The sequence below is a fragment of the Orbicella franksi genome, chromosome 7 (genome assembly GCF_964199315.1).
Source record: "Orbicella franksi chromosome 7, jaOrbFran1.1, whole genome shotgun sequence".
Lineage (NCBI taxonomy): Eukaryota > Metazoa > Cnidaria > Anthozoa > Scleractinia > Merulinidae > Orbicella > Orbicella franksi.
The window spans coordinates 26736734-26758781 of NC_138151.1; the positions used below are offsets into that span (position 1 = coordinate 26736734).

General features: G+C 39.6%; 1 protein-coding gene across 1 annotated transcript in view; it reads left to right on the forward strand.

The window, feature by feature from the left end:
* LOC145492247 (uncharacterized) overlaps window positions 1–22048 on the forward strand; it is a 51235-nt gene that overhangs the window by 17742 nt on the left and 11445 nt on the right. Inside the window, exons 13-28 of the mRNA XM_081471614.1 lie at window positions 2778–2900; window positions 3903–3929; window positions 4469–4516; window positions 5494–5553; window positions 5999–6043; window positions 8802–8909; window positions 9848–10043; window positions 10561–10737; window positions 11413–11678; window positions 15370–15570; window positions 15755–15932; window positions 17199–17429; window positions 18019–18252; window positions 19841–19945; window positions 20603–20872; window positions 21637–21807. Coding sequence (XP_081327740.1) covers window positions 2778–2900; window positions 3903–3929; window positions 4469–4516; window positions 5494–5553; window positions 5999–6043; window positions 8802–8909; window positions 9848–10043; window positions 10561–10737; window positions 11413–11678; window positions 15370–15570; window positions 15755–15932; window positions 17199–17429; window positions 18019–18252; window positions 19841–19945; window positions 20603–20872; window positions 21637–21807 — 2440 coding nt within the window. The remainder of the gene's footprint in view (window positions 1–2777; window positions 2901–3902; window positions 3930–4468; window positions 4517–5493; window positions 5554–5998; window positions 6044–8801; window positions 8910–9847; window positions 10044–10560; window positions 10738–11412; window positions 11679–15369; window positions 15571–15754; window positions 15933–17198; window positions 17430–18018; window positions 18253–19840; window positions 19946–20602; window positions 20873–21636; window positions 21808–22048) is intronic.

Genomic DNA, 22048 nt, shown 5'->3' on the forward strand with positions numbered 1-22048 from the left:
ATTGAATTTCAGAGTTATCATAATGGCAGTGCATGACAAAAAGCTACAAACGCGTTTGTTGAAAAAATATTACTTAATATCTCATGATTTTTGTCCTTTTAAGAAGTTAAAGCACTATTCAAATGTTGGCTTGTTCAGTTCAGATAATCAGTCGCCTCGATAGCCATAGTAAGTTCCAGAAGTTTACACTATTTTCCAGCCGCCATGTTGGTGTGCAACAGATCGAGGTACATCAGCATGGCGGCTACATTCTCCATGGCAGCTTCATGGGCTCTGTAAATTTGTGCAAAACATTTCGATGAATGTCTAAAGTTTGGGAAGACGTACAGACCTAAAACTTGGATAAGTATCTTCTTTATTAATCTCCTTTAACAACATAATTTCTTGACTTTATCCACTGAATGATTTTCAAATATATTTTTTTTATTACCGTATTTATTCACCTATAAGCCAAGCAATTTTTGCAAAAAATTTTACTCAGTTTTGGGAATTTTTTTCCGAAAAGGGGGGTTTGGCTTATAGCCGAGAGTTTTGAATAATTTTTTTCTTCGAAGCGTCATCAACAAAGTGAAAATCATCATAGACATTTCTGATTCGGCTTATAGCCAAGTCAATTTCTTGAAATTATAGTAAAACACAACAAAAACAAGTCCTAAAATGTTGGTCATTGAACTTTTATATAATTGGTGGCTCCTAAAGGAACCGTTTCTGTGTGATAGTTATTAGCTTTCAACTAAAAGTTTCCTCGCCATCAGTCTCGTCTTCGCTGTCCATCTTGAACTCATCCTCCATTTCTTCATCATCATCAAGTTCCTGTTAGTCTTCCGTTCCGTCCATGGCATTGGAAATTCCACAGCTCTTAAAAGACTTCTTTACCATCTCCTCTGAAAATCTCTTGCCATGCTTCTTTAATCCATTGAAGGACAAGGTTTCTAGTTGGCGCCTTCTTCTTTCCTGCCAGGGTGAACTCGAATGGCCCAGTGATCATCCACGCCAAATACTTTTTCCAGAGGTGATCTTTAAATGGCTTATTCACGGATTTATTGGAGGGCTGCAAAACAGTGGTTAGACCTCCAGGGATGACTGCTACATCGATGTTGCGCCGTTGGAGATCGCTTTTGATGGCATCGGTTGGGTGAGCTCTGAACGAATCCCACACCAGCAGCGACGGTTCATTGCGAGGGTTCCTCGGCAAACGCTGGCGAATCCACTGCTGAACACCTGGCTCATCTATCCATCCTTTTTTGTGAAAGGAAACACGGAGAGAATCAGGAACGACAAGGTCTCGTGGAGTCTGGATGCCTTTAAAGATGACCTTGGGAGGAAGTTTGGCCCCATCTGCAGCGACACCAAGAGTTAAGGTGAAGCTTCGCTTCTCTGCTCTGCAAGATTTAACAGGCACAGTTCTACTACCACTGAACTCTAGCGTTCGGCTTGAAGGAAGTTCAAAACGCATTGGCATCTCATCCATGTTGTAAATTTGGGACAGGGGATAATCTGTTCATCGTCTGGCTGCAATGATAAACCGGTGGAACTGGACAATTTTCTCTTCCAGGTCTTCAGGTAGTCGCTGGGCGAGTGTTGTTTTTGTTCAAAGGCTTACTGAGTGGCGTCGTTTCCAGTTCTGGTACCAGCCAAGGGAAGCTTTAAACGAAGGATCGGTGGACAGTTCTTTTGCCTTCAGGCGCAGCATTAATCCACTCATGGCAATGCCTGTGAAAAATAAAACCGTCCAGGATAAATAAAAATTCAAGTGAACGAAGTGGTCAAAGCGAAGTGTTCTGTTTACTTTGCATTGACAGGCATTGTTAATTTGTTTTGACGATTTCTAAATCTGGCCAATCACAAGCATTGGTTCCCACAGGTCGACAAACAAACTCACGTGCACTTGCTCGTGCGAAGAGATTGAGGGAAAACTTTTTGATCGATTTCGATAATAAAAAATCAATTGAATCTACACGAAATGTTTATCCGATTTGACATGAAGCGATGAGTACTCACCTTGCTCTCTTTGGTCTGAAAACCATTCCAACATCGGCTGGTCTAGCTCTGGATACTTTGGAGTGAAGCGGCCCAACGTTGTTGGTTTTGCAGACATCTTCAGCTCACTGTTGAAAAGTTTTACCTGGTCTCTTCTCCATCGACGAACCATCGACTCGCTAAACCCGTAGTCTCAGGTGATCTCTGGGTTGTTTTCAACAGCCTCAGCTTCAGCAACAACTTTGAGCTTAAAAGCCATGTTGTAAGAAGTACAGCAAACTTTTGGCATGATGAATATGATCGCGGACGATATGTAAACTGATAATTTTGGGAAGTGTTTGTGTGAAACTTAGTCTGAATGGTGGAATTCGTTATGTTCAGCTGTACTTATAGACTAGTTAGGATCAATTGATATTCACATTCTCGCTGATTCACTAACTGTTTACAATAAACTTTTGAATATTCATTTGGTTGTGTTAATTTGTTCAACAATCAACATATGTTTCCTGAGAGGGACGCTTCAAAGGTGAAATTTTTCTGCAAAACTTTGGTCTCAGCTCATAGCCAAGAATTTTCCAATTTTTTTTTGACAAGCTTAAGCCCATCGTCAGTTCTCTCAAGTTTAGGGTCTCAGCTTATAGCCGGGATCGGCTTATAGGCAAATAAATACGGCATTGCGTGACAGTGCAAACGAAGAATTGGTTTGTTGTTTGTCAGGCACAATTTTTCCCAATACAGACCTCCCATCCAGCAAATAACATATGTTAACTAATGGTTTGTTTTATCTGTCACCATAGGGATATCCAGGTGTTGATAAGCAGGGTGAGAAAGGTGCCCCAGGACAAAAGGGGATTAAAGGAGAAAAAGGAAAGCCAGGAGGTTTAAGTGAAGTCGGAACACTTAACTCAACTGTTATACCTGTAAGGAAATTGTTGAACATCTGTTCATTTATGCTCATTCCACAACATCTTACTTTCCGACTTAGAAATGGTGCAACACCTTCAGTTGCCAGCATCTCTGCTGGCAATTGAAGGGAAATTCTTAAACAAGTTTTCATTTCTCATTAGGCCCGAGGGCTGGAAATAATGGCTGTAGTCATCAGACAATGTCCACAGCCTGATTGGAGATTTGACTGGTCAAACTTTCATCTTAACAGTCACATTGACCAGCCACGTTCAATTGATCATATTGAAATAAACTGAAGTTTCCACACTTTTCTTAACTATCCGTTACAGCTCGATACAGTATTCTTAAGTATTCTTAAGTAACCAATAAGGAAACAAATATCTGGTTGAAGTTGAAGCTATATTAACCTCCTCTGTGTGTTAAAGACATGTTCAATTCCAACACAATTCTTCACATGATACATTGGAAATGATGGGTAATTGACGCCAAGGAAAGACTTCACTTTCTACAAATTACATGAATTTATACATATAACACCCATGTGTTTTGACCACTCATTCCAGTCACAACTTGGATCACTGTACAACTTTTTTAGCACCACAATCTGACTGATAAGCAGTAAAATTCAGCAGTTTATCATTTACATTAAAAGCACCTACCTAAAGTAAGCAACACTGTAGATAAGAATCAATTCATTCAATCGGAAATACATGAAGACCGAGCTGAAATTACATGTTAATATATTTGACCAGCTAGAAATGAGGTATTTCCAAGCTAAATTCATTTGGCCTGTCATCTTGACTGGCCATCAAGCAGCTGTTATTTCCTGCCCTACCAGCCAATGTGGTTATGCCTGGTTTTTTGTTATCCATGAGAGTGTAATGTGTGAACTTAACAAGTAACTATGAGCAGTGAAATATGGTGGGCCTGTTTATTTGAATGTTGTGATTATGTATCATTTTTATTATATTAAGAGATTTCTTTGACCTGGATATTGTTGTTGCTCTTGTTTTCAGGGACCCAAAGGGCCAAAAGGAGAAAAGGTATTGATAACTACTATGAAAAATATGTTGTACAACAAGCAAGGATATTTGTGAAGGCATGATGAACCAATTGTTAGATTGAAGATCAACCAGCCACTAGTAAGCCAGTAGCCAAGGTCATTTTGCCTTTCTGGGGAATAATTTTACAACAAAATTTGTTGGAAAGCATTGGATGTGGGAGGAGCATGTTACCGACACATGAACAGGCTTATTCCATCTGAGAAAATGGCCATACTAATGGTGTACAATAAAATAGGTGTGGGAGACTGTTGAAATTGTATCACTTTGTTATAACACAACTTCACCAAATCAGATAAATAAAGTGACCAGAGAATGCCAAAACCATCAAGTTTTATCAAGTTGTCCTCCCTTTTAGAATTCATGTGGCATCTTGGGAAGAGGGTTGCTAAACATTCTAGTGAGGGCATAATATTAGTAGTACTATATGCAAGTGGCTGTTAACAAACTGTGGGGCATGTAACAAAGGTGTCTTTTTATAAGTATGAACCTGAATGCATGGCTGATGTTTTCAACTTTAGGGCAACACTGGTAGCCCTGGACAAAAAGGAGCACCCGGATCTGATGCTGTAAGTATCTTTTATGAACATTCAAGTTGAAGTTGAAATATAAATGTAACCACTGTAATTATTTAAACAGCCCTTACATTTTAGTAAGTCTGAGAAATGTAAACCGCTGATAGGATATAGAAATGGTGACTATTTCAATATATCTTTTAGAGATGACCAATTTCACGGAATTTTGCATATTATAATAATTTTATTGAACTAGCATGGGAACCATTCTTTTCTTGCAAGCCAAACCAACATAAGCAGGTGAGGTCCATAAATGTTCCAAAAGAGCAAGACCCATATTCCCCAACACAGACTGAACAAACTACATTTGAACTTAATATGGGTTAGCTGCTTAATAAGGGTTTGTTGGAAATAATATTATTATTATCATGAGGCTTAACAAAAATACCAATTTATTCAAATACAAACATGCTTTAAGGCAACTTGGAATCATGTAAAGACAGTAATCAACGTGTGTTTGAATGCTTTAATCAGTGGTCACTTTCTATTTTGCACTCTTCTCTGTGCATCGTCTTTTCCAAAATAAAGCCAAACCACTTGACATACATGTATTAATTTTTGGGTGACTGTGGCTACAGTATTTTACTGACAACAAGAGAGGGTGGCCTCTTAATAGAGGTTTGACTGAAGTTCAGTAAAGTATTTTCAATTTATAATGGCTCTTTTAGAACCCTGCTGTTAAATTGATGCACCCTGTGATCCATTCTCAGTACACGATTGTAAAAATTAAGCATTTACTGTATTGACATTTTTTTGGGTCACTTTCACCTTTTGCTCGGTCAATAACCCTTATTAAATTTAAACTAATCTATCCTAGTTTCCTTTGGCTTGTGGCCCTTTTTTACCTTCCATCATTATTTTTAAGGTATTTTTTATTGATGGAACACAGCTGGAAAGGTTTGAGTTTGCTGTATCATAACTGCTCCTTACTGTAGTGAGATATGTGTTTGATTGCTTGTTGTCTGTTTCAGGGCGACGGTCTCCAAGGAGAGGTTGGACCCAAAGGAGAACCCGGTCAAAGGGGTGAACAGGTGAGCGTCTTATAAAGTGTGTCCCCCCGGCCCCTCCCCCTGACAAACTGCTGCCACGAGCAAGATAAGCTGCTGCAGTAATATTTACACAACCTAACCATTCTGGAATTTAGATGAGGCTAGAGAAAGATAATTAGTAACACACACTTCAAACTGCAAGGTACTGCCACCACAATGGCATGCCCAGCTATTGTAACTATAGGGTAATGCTGGCACACTGGCACATCCAGCTGATGTAATTACGAGGTATTGCCACCACAATGGCATGTCCAGTTATTGTAACTATAGGGTATTGCCCACCACAATGGCACGTCCAGCTGGTGTAGCTGTGGGGTATTGCCCACCACAACGACACATCCTGCTGATTTAACTACACATACAAGGTGATGCTGCCACAATGGCATGTCTAGCTATTGAAACATTTGTTGTTGTTGCTTTTTTTAAGGGAGATGATGGTGAGAAAGGTGACAGGGGAGTTAATGGACCTAAGGTAACATTTCAAAACTCTACCCTACTCTACCCTGACCCCTGACCCCTGACCCTCTCCTTTTACTCAAATTATGTTGTAGTTAGTCCCACCATATTGCTCATTAAAACTTCACTTTATTATGGTGAAGTGAGTGCTAATTAAATTCAATTAAAGAATAGTGCAATTAACTCAGATAATAATATACATGAAAAAATTACTCGATTCTGATTGGCTAAGAGCAGTGTAGTTCAAGTGTAACACCAGTGCAAATTACACATCGTAATTCTGGATTATGATTGGCTGAAAGATAACAGGAAATTTTCAAAGCCAATGATATCACGTAAAATGATGACAAGAATTTTGTGCAGAAACTTAAAACGAAGTTTTCTCAAATGAGAAAGATCTTCTGGCACTTCCTCCACGCAAATTTTTTCATGTTCATATTATTAATAAGTAATCATACGGTTTTTCATGTTCAATTTGGAATTAATTTGCACTTGTGAGTTTTTCAGAAAGCTGAAATTTCAGCTTTTTGAAAAACTCACTTGTGCAAATTAATTCCAAATTGAACGTGAAAAACTGTATGATTACCTATACAAATTGTATTTTTCTGATTCATACAAGTATTCGCTTTATATCTCATCAGGAAAACGAAATTAAATGTTTAAAAGCTTAATCTAAGAATGTTAAAATTGCAGCCAGGGATGGGCATCAGTAGTATACATTCGAAGTTGTGTTTGACACGGACTCTACTACAATGTTAAAATTTACAACATTTTAAAAGCTTAAGTTTTAATTTAAAAGCTTTCATGCAGATAAATGAGAGAAGGATAGGATTGTTGATCCAGCCTATCACATATTCTGTGATGACTGTGATCACCTTGATGCACAACTGGCGCCCGTTTTATGAAGCTCGATTTGGCGTAGAAATTTTTGTAGAGCTCTACGACTCTACACTTTCATCATCAGTCTCCTCCTACGTGTTGGAAAGATACATTACCTCCTACTTGATAGCTTTTACCGTAGGTGTGTATTGTTACTATGGTTACCTGCTTATTTCGTAACATTTGATTTCAATTTGTAGCATATTCCTCGCATATATCATATATATTAATTAAAAGTGTTATTACGGTTTACAGTGTTTTAATCGTTTTCAATTTAAAATTCTATATTGAGTTTACCGTCTACCATCTACGCTCTACGGTTCTATGTACAGGCATAGAGGCTTACTGTTATTGTAGCAAATATTAAAGCCCATGGGGAATGTTTAGTGTTATTACGGTTTACAGTATTTTAATAATCTTTTTAATGTACAGTTCTGTATTAAGTTAACGCTCTACGCTATATATTTTACCATCTACATTCTACTCTCTACGTTCTACCAGCTACTCTCTTCAATCTACGCTCTACGCTTTACGCTTTACAATCTACCATCTACCCTGTAAGCCCATCTACACTCTACTCTCTACGTTCTACCAGCTACTCTATTCGATCTACACTCTACGCTCTATGCTCTAAGATCTACGATCTACCCTCTAAGCCCGTCTGCTTAAAAGGTTATTGCACTTTTTTTCTATTTTTTGTTAATTTTTTAATTTCTTAATGAAGACTGGTGAGCAGCACAAAGGAAGACTTCTTGTATTTGTAAGCTTTTTCATTTATTTGGGACATGTTTCGTCTCTGTCTGAGACTTCTTCAGGAATGATCACAACTAACATTGAACAGCATATATAGCACATAAGCGTGCCTAAGTTTAACTTCCGATGGAAGTGAATAACTGCTGAAACATGCTGTAAAGGGAAGTTACAAGAAACTCCTTAATGCACACGTTATTGTATGTTGTTATATTTTGGGGGCCATACCATTAGCGCTAATCATGTGGCCCCCTAAAATTTAAAAAATTCTTGAACTGATAAACTCGTAAATACGTAAAGCATAGAGCGTAGATGGTGGCACATGGAGTGTAAGAGCTTTAAGGGCGTAGTGTGTTGACCCTAGATGGAAGAACATATGGGGTAGAGCGTAGTCAGGGTAAACTCAATACAGAATTGTAAATTGAAAACAATTATTAAAACACTGCAATCCTTAATAATACTCAACATATTTCCTAAGCGAAATAATATTTGCTACAATAACTATATGCTGCTACACCTCTACGGTGTATTCGTTTTTGAGAGAAACGGAGCTTAAACATTCAAAATACTACCGTAGAGTCATAGAGCTCCACGAAAATTTCTACACCGAGTCGTAGAGCTCCACGAAAATTTCTATTCCTAACCAAGCTTCATAAAACGGGCTGTGTATATTGATGCAAGCTACATAGGTTAGACACGGAGGACTATGAGCACTATGAGCACAAGATACATGGAACACAGGAGGAGGAGCTCAAGCAAATAATTCTGAAGTCTCTAAGTACATCCACCCAGACTGCAAAGATCATTCAGTCATCCTGGATAGAACCAAGATCTTGTCTTCTGATCACAAATGATTTGAGAGGTGTTAAAGAAAAAAATGGGGACTGTAACTTGGAAAATTGTAATCAGAGAATCGGAAGAAGGGTGGAGTACATGTTATTCTTTTAAAGAACCCCCAAAAAAGTGAAAAATAGATAAACTGGTTTGAAAAATTTAACCTAGGTTGGAACAAATTATCCTAGGCTGAAATCATTCTGGGGTCAAAGAACAAAGTGTCAAAGAGAGCCTAACCTTCACTTTGTGGCAGAGCCCTTTCATGCTGCCTACCTGTTTTCATGAATAAATAATCCTTGCAATTCTTACAGGGAGAGACAGGCTCACAGGGTGACCAGGGCTCTCCTGGTGATATAGGACCAACTGGACCACCTGGACCACAGGGAGACCCAGGGGAAAAAGGCCAAACGGGTGAAACAGTGAGTATTAAAACTGTTATCTCTTTAGAAACAAAAGGTGAAATAGAGAGTTTTAAAGTGATATCTCCTTATAGAAACAAAGGGTTAAATAAGAAGTTTCAAACTGTTGTCCTTAGAAACAAAGGGTGAAACAGTGAGTTTTCAACTGTTACCTCCTCAGAAACAAAGGGTGAAATAGCAAGTTTTAAACTGTTATCTACCTTAGAAACAAACAGTAAAACAGTGAGTTCTAAACTGTTATCTCCTTAGAAACAAAGGGTGAAATAGTGAGTTTTGCATCTGTTATCTTCCTTAGAAACACAGGTAGAAATGGAGAGTTTTAATTAAACTTTTATCTCCTTAGAATCAAAGAGTGATATAGTAAGTTTTAATTAAACATTTATCTTCTTAGAAACAAAGAGTGAAATAGCAGGTTTTAATTCAACCTTTATCTCCTTAGAAACAAAGTCTGAAAAAGGGAGTTTTAATTAAACTTTTTTCTCCATAGAAACAGAATAGTGAGTTTCGTACTTTTATCACCTAAGAAACTAAATAAACAAAGTGGTACTTTTTTTTTCCGTACATCTTAGGGATGACATTGGCTTCTTACATGTGACCCCGTTTACAAACGCCCACCTCATATTTTAAAAGGCTGTTTTTTAATTGCTTAGACATAGGCATAAGCAACATACAGACTCAGTAGGACAAACTTTTTGTCAAGAAAATGTTCAATCAAAAGGAGCTACTTAACAGTACCTTCCTGTGTTTGCCCATGTTATTCATGTTCATGTTTATGCATTAGTGAAAATCAGCCTTAGTTAATGGAAAATACCATTTTGCCATTTGAATGTAATTAAGTGCAACTTGAAAACATTGAAAAATTGATGCATTTCAACAAAACCAAACATCCATGGAATTCTGACAAGACCTTTAAACAAACCTTTGTCGTCGGCTTTTAGGGTCCAGAGGGAGTTGGACCACCAGGTCCTGATGGAGCTAAAGGGGCCCAAGGCCCTCCCGGCTTACCTGGCCTTAAAGGATTCAAAGGAGCAACTGGAAATCCAGGCCGTGCTGGTGACCCAGGCCCCCCTGGACCAGAAGGCTCCACTGGAGATGTTGGCCCTATTGGGCCCCCAGGAAAAACTGGAAATCCAGGTAATGCAAAAGAATCTTTTACTTAGAATCATTACATTGTTGTTAATGTTTGCTCACATTTCCTTGCAATATTGTGGATTGGAAAAAATTGATAGCTTAATATATTGCAATATGACTTGTTCTGTGACTTCATTACCTGCTGTGTGGCCTTTCTCTGCAGGATATAGGATCAAGCAGTCATTCTATACTTAGGGAAAAAAAACTTCGCACAAATCCATGTGATCTAAGCGATTTAGTGCCTTTGTCTACCATCCCTAGTGCAAAGTCTTTAAGTTAGTCTCAATCACTCAGCTTGAGTATGGCCGCCATGTTGTGTGACGCCATTGTCATTTTTCGTCATTTACGTCATAGCGTGCATGTACCCACGACCCATGGTCCATGCCGTTGGCTATGTTGACCCTGAAAAAAGAGTTGCATGGTTTCCATTTGTATGCATGTATGTGGTTCTGCTCGTATAGTTATGGTGATTCCATTTTGAGAGTACCATTAGTAATAATGTAGTCAAGCTGATTCTTAGGTGAGGCCGGAATGAAAGGCCCACCAGGTCAGCAGGGACCCATTGGACCACCTGGCCCACCAGGAAAGAAAGGGAGCCGTGGAGTCTCTGTTCAAGGTCCCCCTGGTATAGACGGAAGTCCTGGATTACGCGGAGAGGCTGGTCAAAAGGGTGAAAATGGATTCCCTGGACCACCAGGTAACAAACTTGCCACACAGCTGCAAATGACATGATGTGACACAAACGTGGCTCAATACAGTTTTGATGGAGTAAAACCTTCTGCCTAAAGATAGGTGTTTTATTATTTAAAAACCAATGAAATACCAGGTGATCTTTCATGACATCACACCTGAAAATAACATATTTCCTTAACATGTAAAAAGATCACCATTGCCATGGTTACATAATAAATGGCACCTCAAGCAGCAAAAGTGAAATGGGTTGGGATTTCATTGGTGGTTATATAATAAATAGAGCATTACATGGCCATTGGAGATATGAAATTTCTCTTCTCGTGTTGAAAAATATTTCATATCTCCATGCGGCCATGTAATATCCTCTAAGTCTTTAATTACTGTTTTCATAGTATGCAACACTTAAACAATGCGTATGCATTATCAAGTAGCCAAAAAGAACAGCGAAAGTTAAGGCAAGTCTGGGCACTAGTTGTTTCCATGACTTTTTTCTCAAAAATCATTTAGAATCATGTAACACAGTAGAGGCATTAGGTATGTGTTTTGAGAAGTAAAGATAGAAAAATTACCTACAGATGAATACTCACCAAACAGGAAAGTGACAGATGACTTACACTTGCCCAACATTTCTGTCACTCCTTGTAATTTCTAACACTGACACAATATGTTGGCTTGTAAGGGGAGAGCACAAATGGACCACCAGGCCCTAAAGGTGACCAAGGACAAAGTGGCCCACCGGGAGATGCTGGACCTAAGGGAACCCAAGGAGAAAGAGGTGAAGAGTGCGGTGATTGTCCACCACCCCCTAGAGGACCCTCAGGGGACCCTGGCTCTGTTGGTGATCCTGGTGAAGATGGAGCTGTTGGACCGCCTGGTGCGACTGGGCCGGAAGGTGATCCTGGTGCTCCAGGAAGTGATGGATCAAATGGAGATCCTGGAGACCCGGTAAACATAATCACTACTCTGATAATATATAGATTAAGCCAAGCCTAAAAGCAGAACTCCTATTACAGTAAATTAACCTGACTTGAGCCTGCAATCCGATTAAAAAAAAAAAACAGTTCCTGGTCACCAGTCAAAAAAACATGTGACCTCCATGAGCTCTAAACCTGAGCCCTTGATATAGTCACGTGATACTGGTCAGCAGATACCTTGATTTGACAGGTGTCAGTTGACCATAACATGGATGTCCAATATCAAAGATGTACACATAAACCATGGCTGCACACCTTGGTCGACCTATTAGCTGAAGTATGGCTGCCATGTCGTTTTTCATCTAAGGTTACATGTGTCCACAATCCACACCACTAGCCCTGTAGACCATGAAAAAATAGTCCATGTTTTTTTTTTTATTTCTATTCATGCATGTGGTTCTGTTCCTATAGTTATGGGGCTCCACCAGAGCTCTGCTATGAACTATCCTTGTGTCTAGATGGTGCCGTGGCTTGATAATTAGAGATTTTCTGATGCTTTTTAATTTTTAATGTAAATCAAGACTCAGGAATGTTAAGCAGGGCGCAACGAAAAGGCTGTCCGATAATCCAGGACTAGTGAAATGATCGGTCAGGCTAGCACTGTCTTATTGCAGGTTGCCCGACAGGCAAGCATGGAGTGGACATGAGTGAAAGACTGTTTCTTTTTTTTGTTTGTTTGTTTGTTTTCTTTTTTCCTAATGACAAACTTCACATGTTGTGTTTAACAGACAGTTCGTGAGAGAAAGTGAAACGATAGAAATGTTTTGTCTAAGAGAGAGTAAAATGTAAAATTTAAGCGACTAATATCAATTTTTTCCCAATCACATGCCCCAACAGTGCAGCAGCGGTGCAAGACAAAAACTTCCTGTAACAAAGTTATCGCATATTTTCATCGTTACCTTGCAGTTAATAGTTTGCTTGAGAAAGCATGTGTCTTAAAGCATGTGTATAGCCCTGAATAGCAAGGAGCACTGGAGCGTTAGCCAAGATTTCATTTGGTTATTTATAGTACGACTGAACAAATTGTGTTTCACTTACATGAAGCGTGACACAAATTAAAAACGTCAGGGCATAAAATGAATTTACTATCATTGACAAACTACAAAATAAGACAAAGCATATGACTTTAATTAATACTGACTTATTCCTTTCCTGAAAGAAAAATTGCAGCGATATTTGGCAAACAACTTTTTTAAAAACATGTTGCATGATGGCTTTTCTTTCCCGCGATAACTACGTGTGTAAAGTAATTCAATATCTTGTTTTGACTATCCATAAATTTAAACTTCGACTGGGTTTTCTAAAAGAGCTTAAATTTTCAGTACTTTCTTAGATTCTTGTATGAAAACTTCTTTGAATGAAGAAAAAGTCAGCTGCTATGCCATTTGGGAGTGAAGCACTTCTAAGTCAGTTGTTAGTTCAAACTCATTGTTAACATGACATGAATTTACGTCTAGAATTTTCCAGGGGCATTTTTTGGAAAATTAATTAAATCTCAGAGCCTTAATCTTTCATTACCTAGCAGCTTTAATCCTGATCTAGTAAATATCTCCATATGTAATGTTAGATAAAATAGCGCAAGTCATGTGACCAAATCAAGGTTTACAATTGCTTGTGAAAAAGTATGTCACCCTGCGTCTTCATTTACAATATAAGCATGAATAGCCGTGGCTAAATTTTATTACAGTACCTAGGAGATAAAAATGAATTGCTTAAGTCTTGTTATTTATGGATATGAAATTTCCAAGGGGTAGGGGGACGCAAATAAAAAAGTCATAGAAATTGCAGGGGATGGGGGGAGTACTGTGAAACCCCCTGGAACGGAAAATCCTGGGGGCTGGGGTCAAACTGGAAGACCCTCCGTGGGGGGTATGGATATTTTCAAGAACCACACATAAAGTGTTCTAAATGTTTTATTGTATAAGGTTTAATTCAAAAAGGAAATCGAAGAGAATTGGTTCATCTAAGCTCCATATTATTAATTAACATTATTTTTGCATATTAAAATTGATTTAATTATCCTTAATAAAATAATTTCAGCTAGCTCCTCAGAGAGTTGGGCCAGTAAGATGAAATTACAGCTTGCCTGAAGGGCAAGCAGAGTTTTTGAATTTCATCTCACCCTGTTAAGTAACAGTAAAGTACTAGTAAATTATATGAGCTGACATAGCTGGGGATAGCCTGCCATGGAGTAATAGGCAGTTTAGCAGGACAATGTCAAAAACTAAATAAATTTATCTTTTACCTGTGAATCTTGCGATACTCTTAACCCTTTCAATCCCATAGGAAAAACCACATATTTTGTAAAACGGTAACAATAGACCCAAGGACCACACATAATATACTGTTTAAAAGATATTATTCATGGGATACCATAAATCATACTAACAGCCACAGTGGAAGCCTCAGTTTGAATTGAAAAGCATTCAAAACGAAAAACATTTAAAAAATATCTAACTCCTTGAGTAGTTGAGGTATACCCCTGGCTCCAGTTGTTCGAAGGCTGGGTAATGCTATCCACCAGATAAATCACTATCCAGTGGATACGTGTTAACAAAACAAACTGCACTATCCGCTTGATAGTGATTTATCAGCTGGATAGCATTATCCACCTTTCAAACAACCCAGGCCTGAACTATAGCTCATTGTGCAGCTCTTAATGTGTGGATTATTGTCAGATATTAACTTGACCTGAAAAGTCTAAGAGGAAAAAGTTGCACAATTTGTGGGGGTGGTTAATCAAGTCTCAAATAGGAGAGGGTTAGGATTTTATGCTTTCAAACGACAGATCTGTCCAAGACCATTTTGCTGTTCCACTTTGATTAAAAATCAACCAGATATTGAGCATGTAATGGTCTTTTGTGCCACATGGGCTCAAGGTGCTTAGTTTGTTTCTCTTTGTCAAAACCATCTCAAAACTGAGTATGGAACACAGCATTAAATTTGAAATAGAAAATGAGCCATCATAACATGGTTCATGTTCCCCATACAGTGCAAAAATTTGGTCATTTCATGTTGTTTTTCAGAGGGTGGCAAAGACATGTACCAAGAATTATAATGCATGTGCACAGCTATTTCAATGTGGAGGCACGGTGGCCTCATGGTTAGTGCACTCCAGATTGAGCGCTGGCCGGGGACACTGTGTTGTGTTCTTGGGCAAGACACTTAACTCTTGCAGTGCCTCTCTCCACCCAGGAGTATAAATGGGTACCAGCGAATTGTTGGGAAAACCTAACAAATTGCAGGGGGAGCAACCTGTGGTGGACTAGCATCCCATCCAGGGGGAGTAGAAATACTCCTAGCCACTTCATGCTATAGAAACCAGGATAAGCTCCAGCAGCTATGAGCCAGTCAGCTCCAAGGCTTCACTTTTACAGCTATTTCAATGCTCATTAAACTTTTTGTTTACTGACATTGCCATTTAGTGACATTGCCATTGCCATCGTGGTTTTCCCTCCCAGGAAGATAATTAGAGTAATTGTTGTGGATATTATAGTTTAGTGTAAGCAAAAGTGGTTATTATGCTTTCTCTGATCCCTTACTGTTTATCTTAACCTCACACGTTTTTTCTTAATATCATTTTCACTACTAGCCAGAAGACACTAACTGCCTTTTGCAGGTTCAACAGAAAAATTTAAGTTATCGTTGCTGCTCATTTCTAGGGTATCCAGGGCGAGCCTGGAGATATAGGCCCTCCAGGCCCTAAAGGTGAAAAGGGACAAGTCTTCCGCATTGTAGGTGCTAAAGGTGAGAAAGGTGAACTAGGTCCTGAGGGATTTCCAGGAGAGCAAGGTGCTGACGGAAAACAAGGAGATCCCGGGGATTATGGCCCTCCTGGACAAAGAGGCCCCCCAGGAAACAAGGTTTGTGCCATCATCAGTGAGAATTTGGGTATAGTAAGTAAGAAAAATTCATGAGTTATTGCAAAAGTAGCACGGTGAAGTAAGGAATAGAAAAACTATCCCCTTCTGTTGGTGATGATTATTCCCAATCCAAGCTGCATTTACATACATCTACTGAATCTTATTACCCTTCTTACCTTGGAAGGGTGAACCAGGCAATGATGGAGAGAATGGAATCCCTGGGCCAAAAGGTGATAAAGGTGACGATGGCATGAAAGGAGAACCTGGGCAAGTTATAGTAGGACCCCCTGGGATAGATGGAGTGGACGGAAAGAAAGGAGAACAAGGCCAGCCTGGTACTGATGGAGCAAAAGGAGAAAAAGGTATTTATCATGCATAATGGTACATAATGAAATTATTCAAAAGCCAACTGGAACCAAGTTATCAATCTATCCTTCAGTATTGTACTGAAGGACCAAGAAGGCAGAAAGGTATTTATCTTACCCAGTGATACTGACTGGAATATGACCAAAGCTGGTGGGCAACAAAGTATCAAATGAATCTACCGTAAATCCGCTAATTAGCATCCCTTCGAATAAGCGCCCCCTTCAAATAAGCACCTCTCCTATTGAGCGAAATTTAAAATAAGTGCCCCCCTCAAATTAGCGCCCCCCTCTTATGAGACAACAAAGGATGTATAGTGTTTGTCATGTAGTATTAGATTTGTGCATTGTTTCAGTTTGTGAACACGTTAAGTGAACACGTTGAACACGTTAAGTACTAATGGTGCCGGATTTTAAATGTTGGGATTAGCTTTTTGTGTTGATAAACAGCTTATGCTGTTGTTTACGCGCAGATGACATATTAAAAAAATGATCATGTCAGGCCACAATTTCAGAAATTAAATAAGCCCCCCCACCCCCTCTTGATTAAACGCCCCCCTCAAATAAGCGTTCACGTCTTCTCCTAAATTTGAAATAAGCGCCCTGGGTGCTAATTGGAGGATTTACGGTATCTGCAGAATAGCATCACATGCAAGTGAATTCACAAAAGTTTAAGCCAATCAGCATTACCTCCTCCGAAAAATTTTGAGTTTTCATCTGCACAACCTTGACTACACATACAAGACATACAAGATGGTTTCCATCTGATCAGATGGTGGAAAAACTGATCCCAGATTGTAATGCACACAACACAGTTTCACCTAGCAAAATCTCTCCCCTATCTCAAAATCTGCACTCAGTCTTTGAATTACTTTGATGTAATCCTATAATATTTCCCATAAGAGTAATAATTCAAAGAGTTTTTGTAATTCCTAAGCACTTCCAACAGAAATTTGTCGTTTCAAGAAGTAGGACTAGCCATCTCAAGGGACTTTGTATCAGACAGTCAGGTAGCTGGTAGCTGTTACCTTTCCAGCAATATGGTCTGGATTCAATTCAATTCTGGCTGGAAATCATATATGGGTTGAACAGTTCTCTCACCTTGTTCCAAGGGGCTTCCTCCAGGTCCTCAAGTTTTTCTTGCTTCTAAAGACCAACATTTTCAAATTGCTATAATTACAATTTGGTGGAGTACCCTGATGCAAACCAGCTACGGGTGACTTTCTCTTCACGCTGACATCTTTTTGAAATTCTTTTTGTGCACAGGTGATTCTTGCGCATTTGCAGGACAACTTAAAAATATGACAAAGGGCAACAAGGGAGAACCTGGAGACCGTGGGGAAAATGGTCAGCAGGGAGAACCTGGACCCAGAGGCATGAAGGGCAGTAATGGAACAGCAGGAAATCCAGGGGAGAAGGGTGACAGAGGCGAGGGGAGCCGTGGCCCCCCTGGACCTCCTGGTCAACAAGGAGAGACTGGAGGAGATGGACCTAAAGGTAACTTATGGAGGTGAAACTGGTGCAGCAGGGCTAGTGCTTGAGTTTATTAGAAAGACTACCACTGACCTCTTGAAAACATGACGGTGATAGAGGACTGATCATGACCTGATTGCATAATACTATTGTTGTGATTCAAGGTTAACTAACCAGCCTATCAAACCTGTTTTTAGCTGCTATTTAACCTCAGGTTAACAAACCTTAATCAAAGATTCTGTTTTACTCACAGGTTAACAATAAAAGTAGCTTCATCTCAGCTCTAAGCTGAGGTCAATTTAAACTTCTTTTGAATAACCACAGCCTGTGCTCTTGATATTTTCTATTGTTTAGTAGCCCTGCAAAAAAAGGAAACATTGTTTTGTGTTTTGTTAAATATTTCCCCATTTGCACATGAAAATGTGTTGTAGAAACAATACTTTTTTTTATTTTTGTTCCCAAAGGAAACATTTCTTCATTATTTTTACACCAAGGAAGCAGTTTTGTGAAACAATGTATCTGTAAGGATGTTTTGTTTGTGGGGACCTTAATTGTTACTACAATCCACTGTGTTCTCTGTAGTTCACCTTATGTTTTTGTCCTGGTGTCTCAGGTGACAAAGGAAAAGCAGGCGACACAGGTGTGACAGGCCCTCCAGGCCCTCAAGGCTCTGATGGCTCCAAAGGTGAAAAAGGCCCGGTTGGAGCAGTTGGTCAACCTGGAATACCTGGAACTCCTGGAAAAAATGGTCCCCCAGGGGACCCTGGCGACAAAGGCGACCATGGCCAACAAGGTTTACCTGGTGCACCGGGCACGAAAGGAAGTACTGGCCCGATTGGCCGGCCAGGTTTGTATAACAAAGAATAGAACTGGTGCATGCAAGGGTTTGTGTAGTTTAAAAAAGAGATCACTATTTTCCCTTCTCTCTCGAGGGTTGTCCAATACACACAATCTTATATGGTTTGAAAAAGCAACTTTTCAATCTGTACAGTTTGACAGACAGTAAAAGAATGTTTTTGATCCATATATGATCAGAAAATTGCATCTCATTAGGGGGATTTTGAATATAAATTATGTCTCGCTATAGTCAAGGGGGTAACACATCTTGTCCAGCTGAACGGTTTGTATGGATGGTAAAGGCTGTGTTCAATCCGTATATGGTTGGAAAATTGCATCTCATTAGTCTTTTACAATCTGTCAAACTGTACGGGTGGTAAAGTTGTAATTTCAAACGGTATCATTTTGTGTTTATTGGGCATTGTTGTCCCTCTCTCAATTCACTGTAATAAAACTTGTGACAGCATGACAGTTACCATGAGCAGAGACAGAAAATCTGCACAGTTCTAATTCAATTGCAGGATTCATTTCCATGCACTCTTGGACTAAATAAATTGTAATTATTTCAGTAACTACTTGTGCTGTGAGTGGTAAATTTAGCAGGTCCTATTATCGTTTCCCTGCACCTATCAGACACACAGTAAATATAAAATTCATATCTTCCTAACCCTGTCTTCTTGGTCTGTATTAGCTTACAGATCCTTGTGTTTCTCATTCGTTTTATGGCCCTTGTGCAAATTGAAGGAGAAAAAACTTGGGTCGTAGTGGTGATTCAAATTTTCATCGATCGGTGGTGAATGGTAAATGCGAGACTTTGCAAGACAGCGAAACCAGTGCTTTTCTTTGTGAGCGCGAGACATATCGACTTTAAGATTGCGAGACCAAGACTTCAAAGTGTTTTGAGTGCGAGCACGAGGGGCTCAGACTCTTAAAATTCGAGCCCCAGATTTAGTTGAGAGCTATAAGAATGAGCAAGAATGAGCTTGTGCAGAAGTCTTACAAAGGAGCCTTTTGTCGTAAATACTTGTGCCTTCACACAGTTCTACAGGGGACAACAGATAAGTTCTTCGACTTTGTGGGTTTCATCATGAGCTATTGTGGGTTGTGTGTGGCTTCTTGATTCCCCTTTTAGCCTTTTAGCCAGCCTTTGCAAACAAGCTCAAACTGGAAATTCAACTATAACACACCACGTTAGGATATCCTAGAACAAAATAACTTTTTTTTGGCACCAAAATGATGTTGTGGTAAGTTTTGTAGCTTTTTGTGGAATTCAGACAATTTGGCAGAAGTTAGGATTAACTCCTTCTCTGAGATTTGAGAGTTGCTTTATTGTAATTCAATATCAAGTGATGAGAAGACGTCATTTATTAAGGCTAACAAACGAAATGGGACTTCCAAACCCTTAACCTTGCAAAAAGTTGAGACTCCAAGAGAGCTTCGTATAAAAATCGAGACTGCGAGACGCACATAACCGCCAAAAAAATGAGACTGCGAGACCCAGAGATTTTGAAGGACCATTCACCACTCCTTAAAAAAGTCAACAAATGTGATTCTTTGGCAGACACTAGTGACACTCTGCACTCTATTTTCATCAACAGGTGATACAGGCCAGCGAGGTCCACCAGGGTTACCAGGAGATGTGGGAATGAAGGGTGAAGCTGTTATTGGCCCTCAAGGGCCACCTGGCAAGACTGGTCCCCAAGGTATGATATTTTTGTCTTAGCATGGCTGACAGCAGCTCTAATACCTGTAATTATATCTCAGACTTCATTCCAATGGTAGGAATTTCCTGGTTAGTGCTTAAAACCACATTTTATTGTCAACAGATGGGTAACCTTCCCCAAACCCCTGCCCCCAAAAAGAGGAACAAAAACGAGGGGCCTGAGTATATCAACTAAGCCCTGGGACCTAAATCTTGTGGTCCCATGATGCTTCAGTGGCTTTTTTATGCCATGGAATAGACAGGCAAAAGAAACACCCCATAGAAGGAAGGTGTGAAGGGTGGGAAACTCATATACCTCTCACTTAATCTGTTCATACAATATGAATTATTACTTCAGACCACTTTGTAGCTTTAGTACTATTCTCATTTGAATAAAACATTTTCAAGATTTTGTCAGAGGTTTTAGGGGTGCTGCCCTTGTGGCATGTGGTGAACTCTGAAACCAGTGGTCCAGACATGGATCCAAATTTTGGTGTTCTTGGGTAGACACTGAAAAGATGGCTACCAACAAACCATTGACATAACATAAAGCTCAGCAGTCGGGACTTAAAAGTTTTATTATAGGTGTGCTGGTCAGAAATTACACATTTACAAAACTTGCTTTGTCACTGTTTAAGGTGATTAATGTCTATTTTAGGTCAGCCTGGGCAGAAGGGTGAGCCCGGCGCACCTGGCAGAGATGGAGATCCTGGAAGAGATGGCGATGTGGGAAGTCCTGGCGAGAAAGGAGCAACAGGTCCACAAGGTCCACCCGGTGTAGAGGGTCCAGAAGGCAGTAAAGGAGAAGTTGGTGAGCCAGGTGATATTGGTGAACCTGGACTTCCGGGTATCCCTGGGCGCCGCGGTGAGAAAGGTTCTCAGGGTGATGATGGACCTGCTGGACAGCCAGGCCCCAAGGGCGAGCCAGGTTTGTATATGAATGACAGCTGTCAATCATAGTACCACCTGACTAATGGATGTTGTACTGACCAGCAGAATGAGGAGAAACTTTTTTCACTAAAATGAGTAATTATAATGTTTTCACGAAATAATTTCAATCAAATAATCAGAGGATAGATCACTGAAACTACTTATTTACCGAGAGAGGGGTCTTTAAGCATGACATAAGGCAAGGCCGCAGTGTGATATTTTTCCCTAAAGACTGAACGTTCGATGTTAATAAGTAGTTAATTATACGGCTTACACAAAGCTGCTTTGCTTTTTCCTTCATCCTCTCCAGCAACAACTTGTTCATTGTGGTGAATCCACTGTTGTCCTAAAATTGTAGTTCTTCTGGGTAGTATAATTCACTCTCAGAGTGTTCCTCGTCACTCATCATTTTCAGCCGTTACAATTTCCAAAAGAAAAGTTTCTTAATTACCTTTTGCTTTGTTGTAGACTCATTTAATTGGGCTGTGAGCATCATGGGAGAATAATGTCCTCAATCAGAGTGCAATTTTATCAGCTACAAACAGAAGCCATATAATAATGACAAATTGTTTTTTCACTCTGGTTTGTGCAGTGTGTGAATTTAAATCTACCTCTGAACAGGATATCCATATTTCCTGTGGTTTCACTCCAGAGAGTGTGTTTATGTCTAAAGGTTCCCTTGCTGGTCTCACAACCAGTTGTTCCCTTATTGATATAAGGACTTGTTGTGTAAGTATTTGTCTTTCTGGTGTTGGTATAAAGGTGTTGAAGGTGAAGTTGGCCCACCAGGCAGACAGGGCTTCCCAGGAATTAAGGGTGACCGTGGTATGACAGGTGAAACTGGCCCACCAGGAAAATCAAATGCCACAGTCATACCAGGACCTAAAGGAGACAAAGGCAATCCAGGTCCTGCTGGCCCACCGGGAATTAATGGTAGGACTTCCTAACTTATAACATGCACTTCATGTGACATTCACTTTTCGAATATTCTCATGTTCCCATGTTTTTTTTTTAACTTTTGTTGTACAACCAACTCATGTCGAAAAAGCAAAAAATTTGGGGACTCGTACAGGTCATGGAAAACCTGGAAAGTCATGGAATTTAAGTGAAGGTCATGGAAAGTCATAGAAAAGCAATGTGCTTGGCAAAAAGATATTTTAAAAATTGAAAAAAA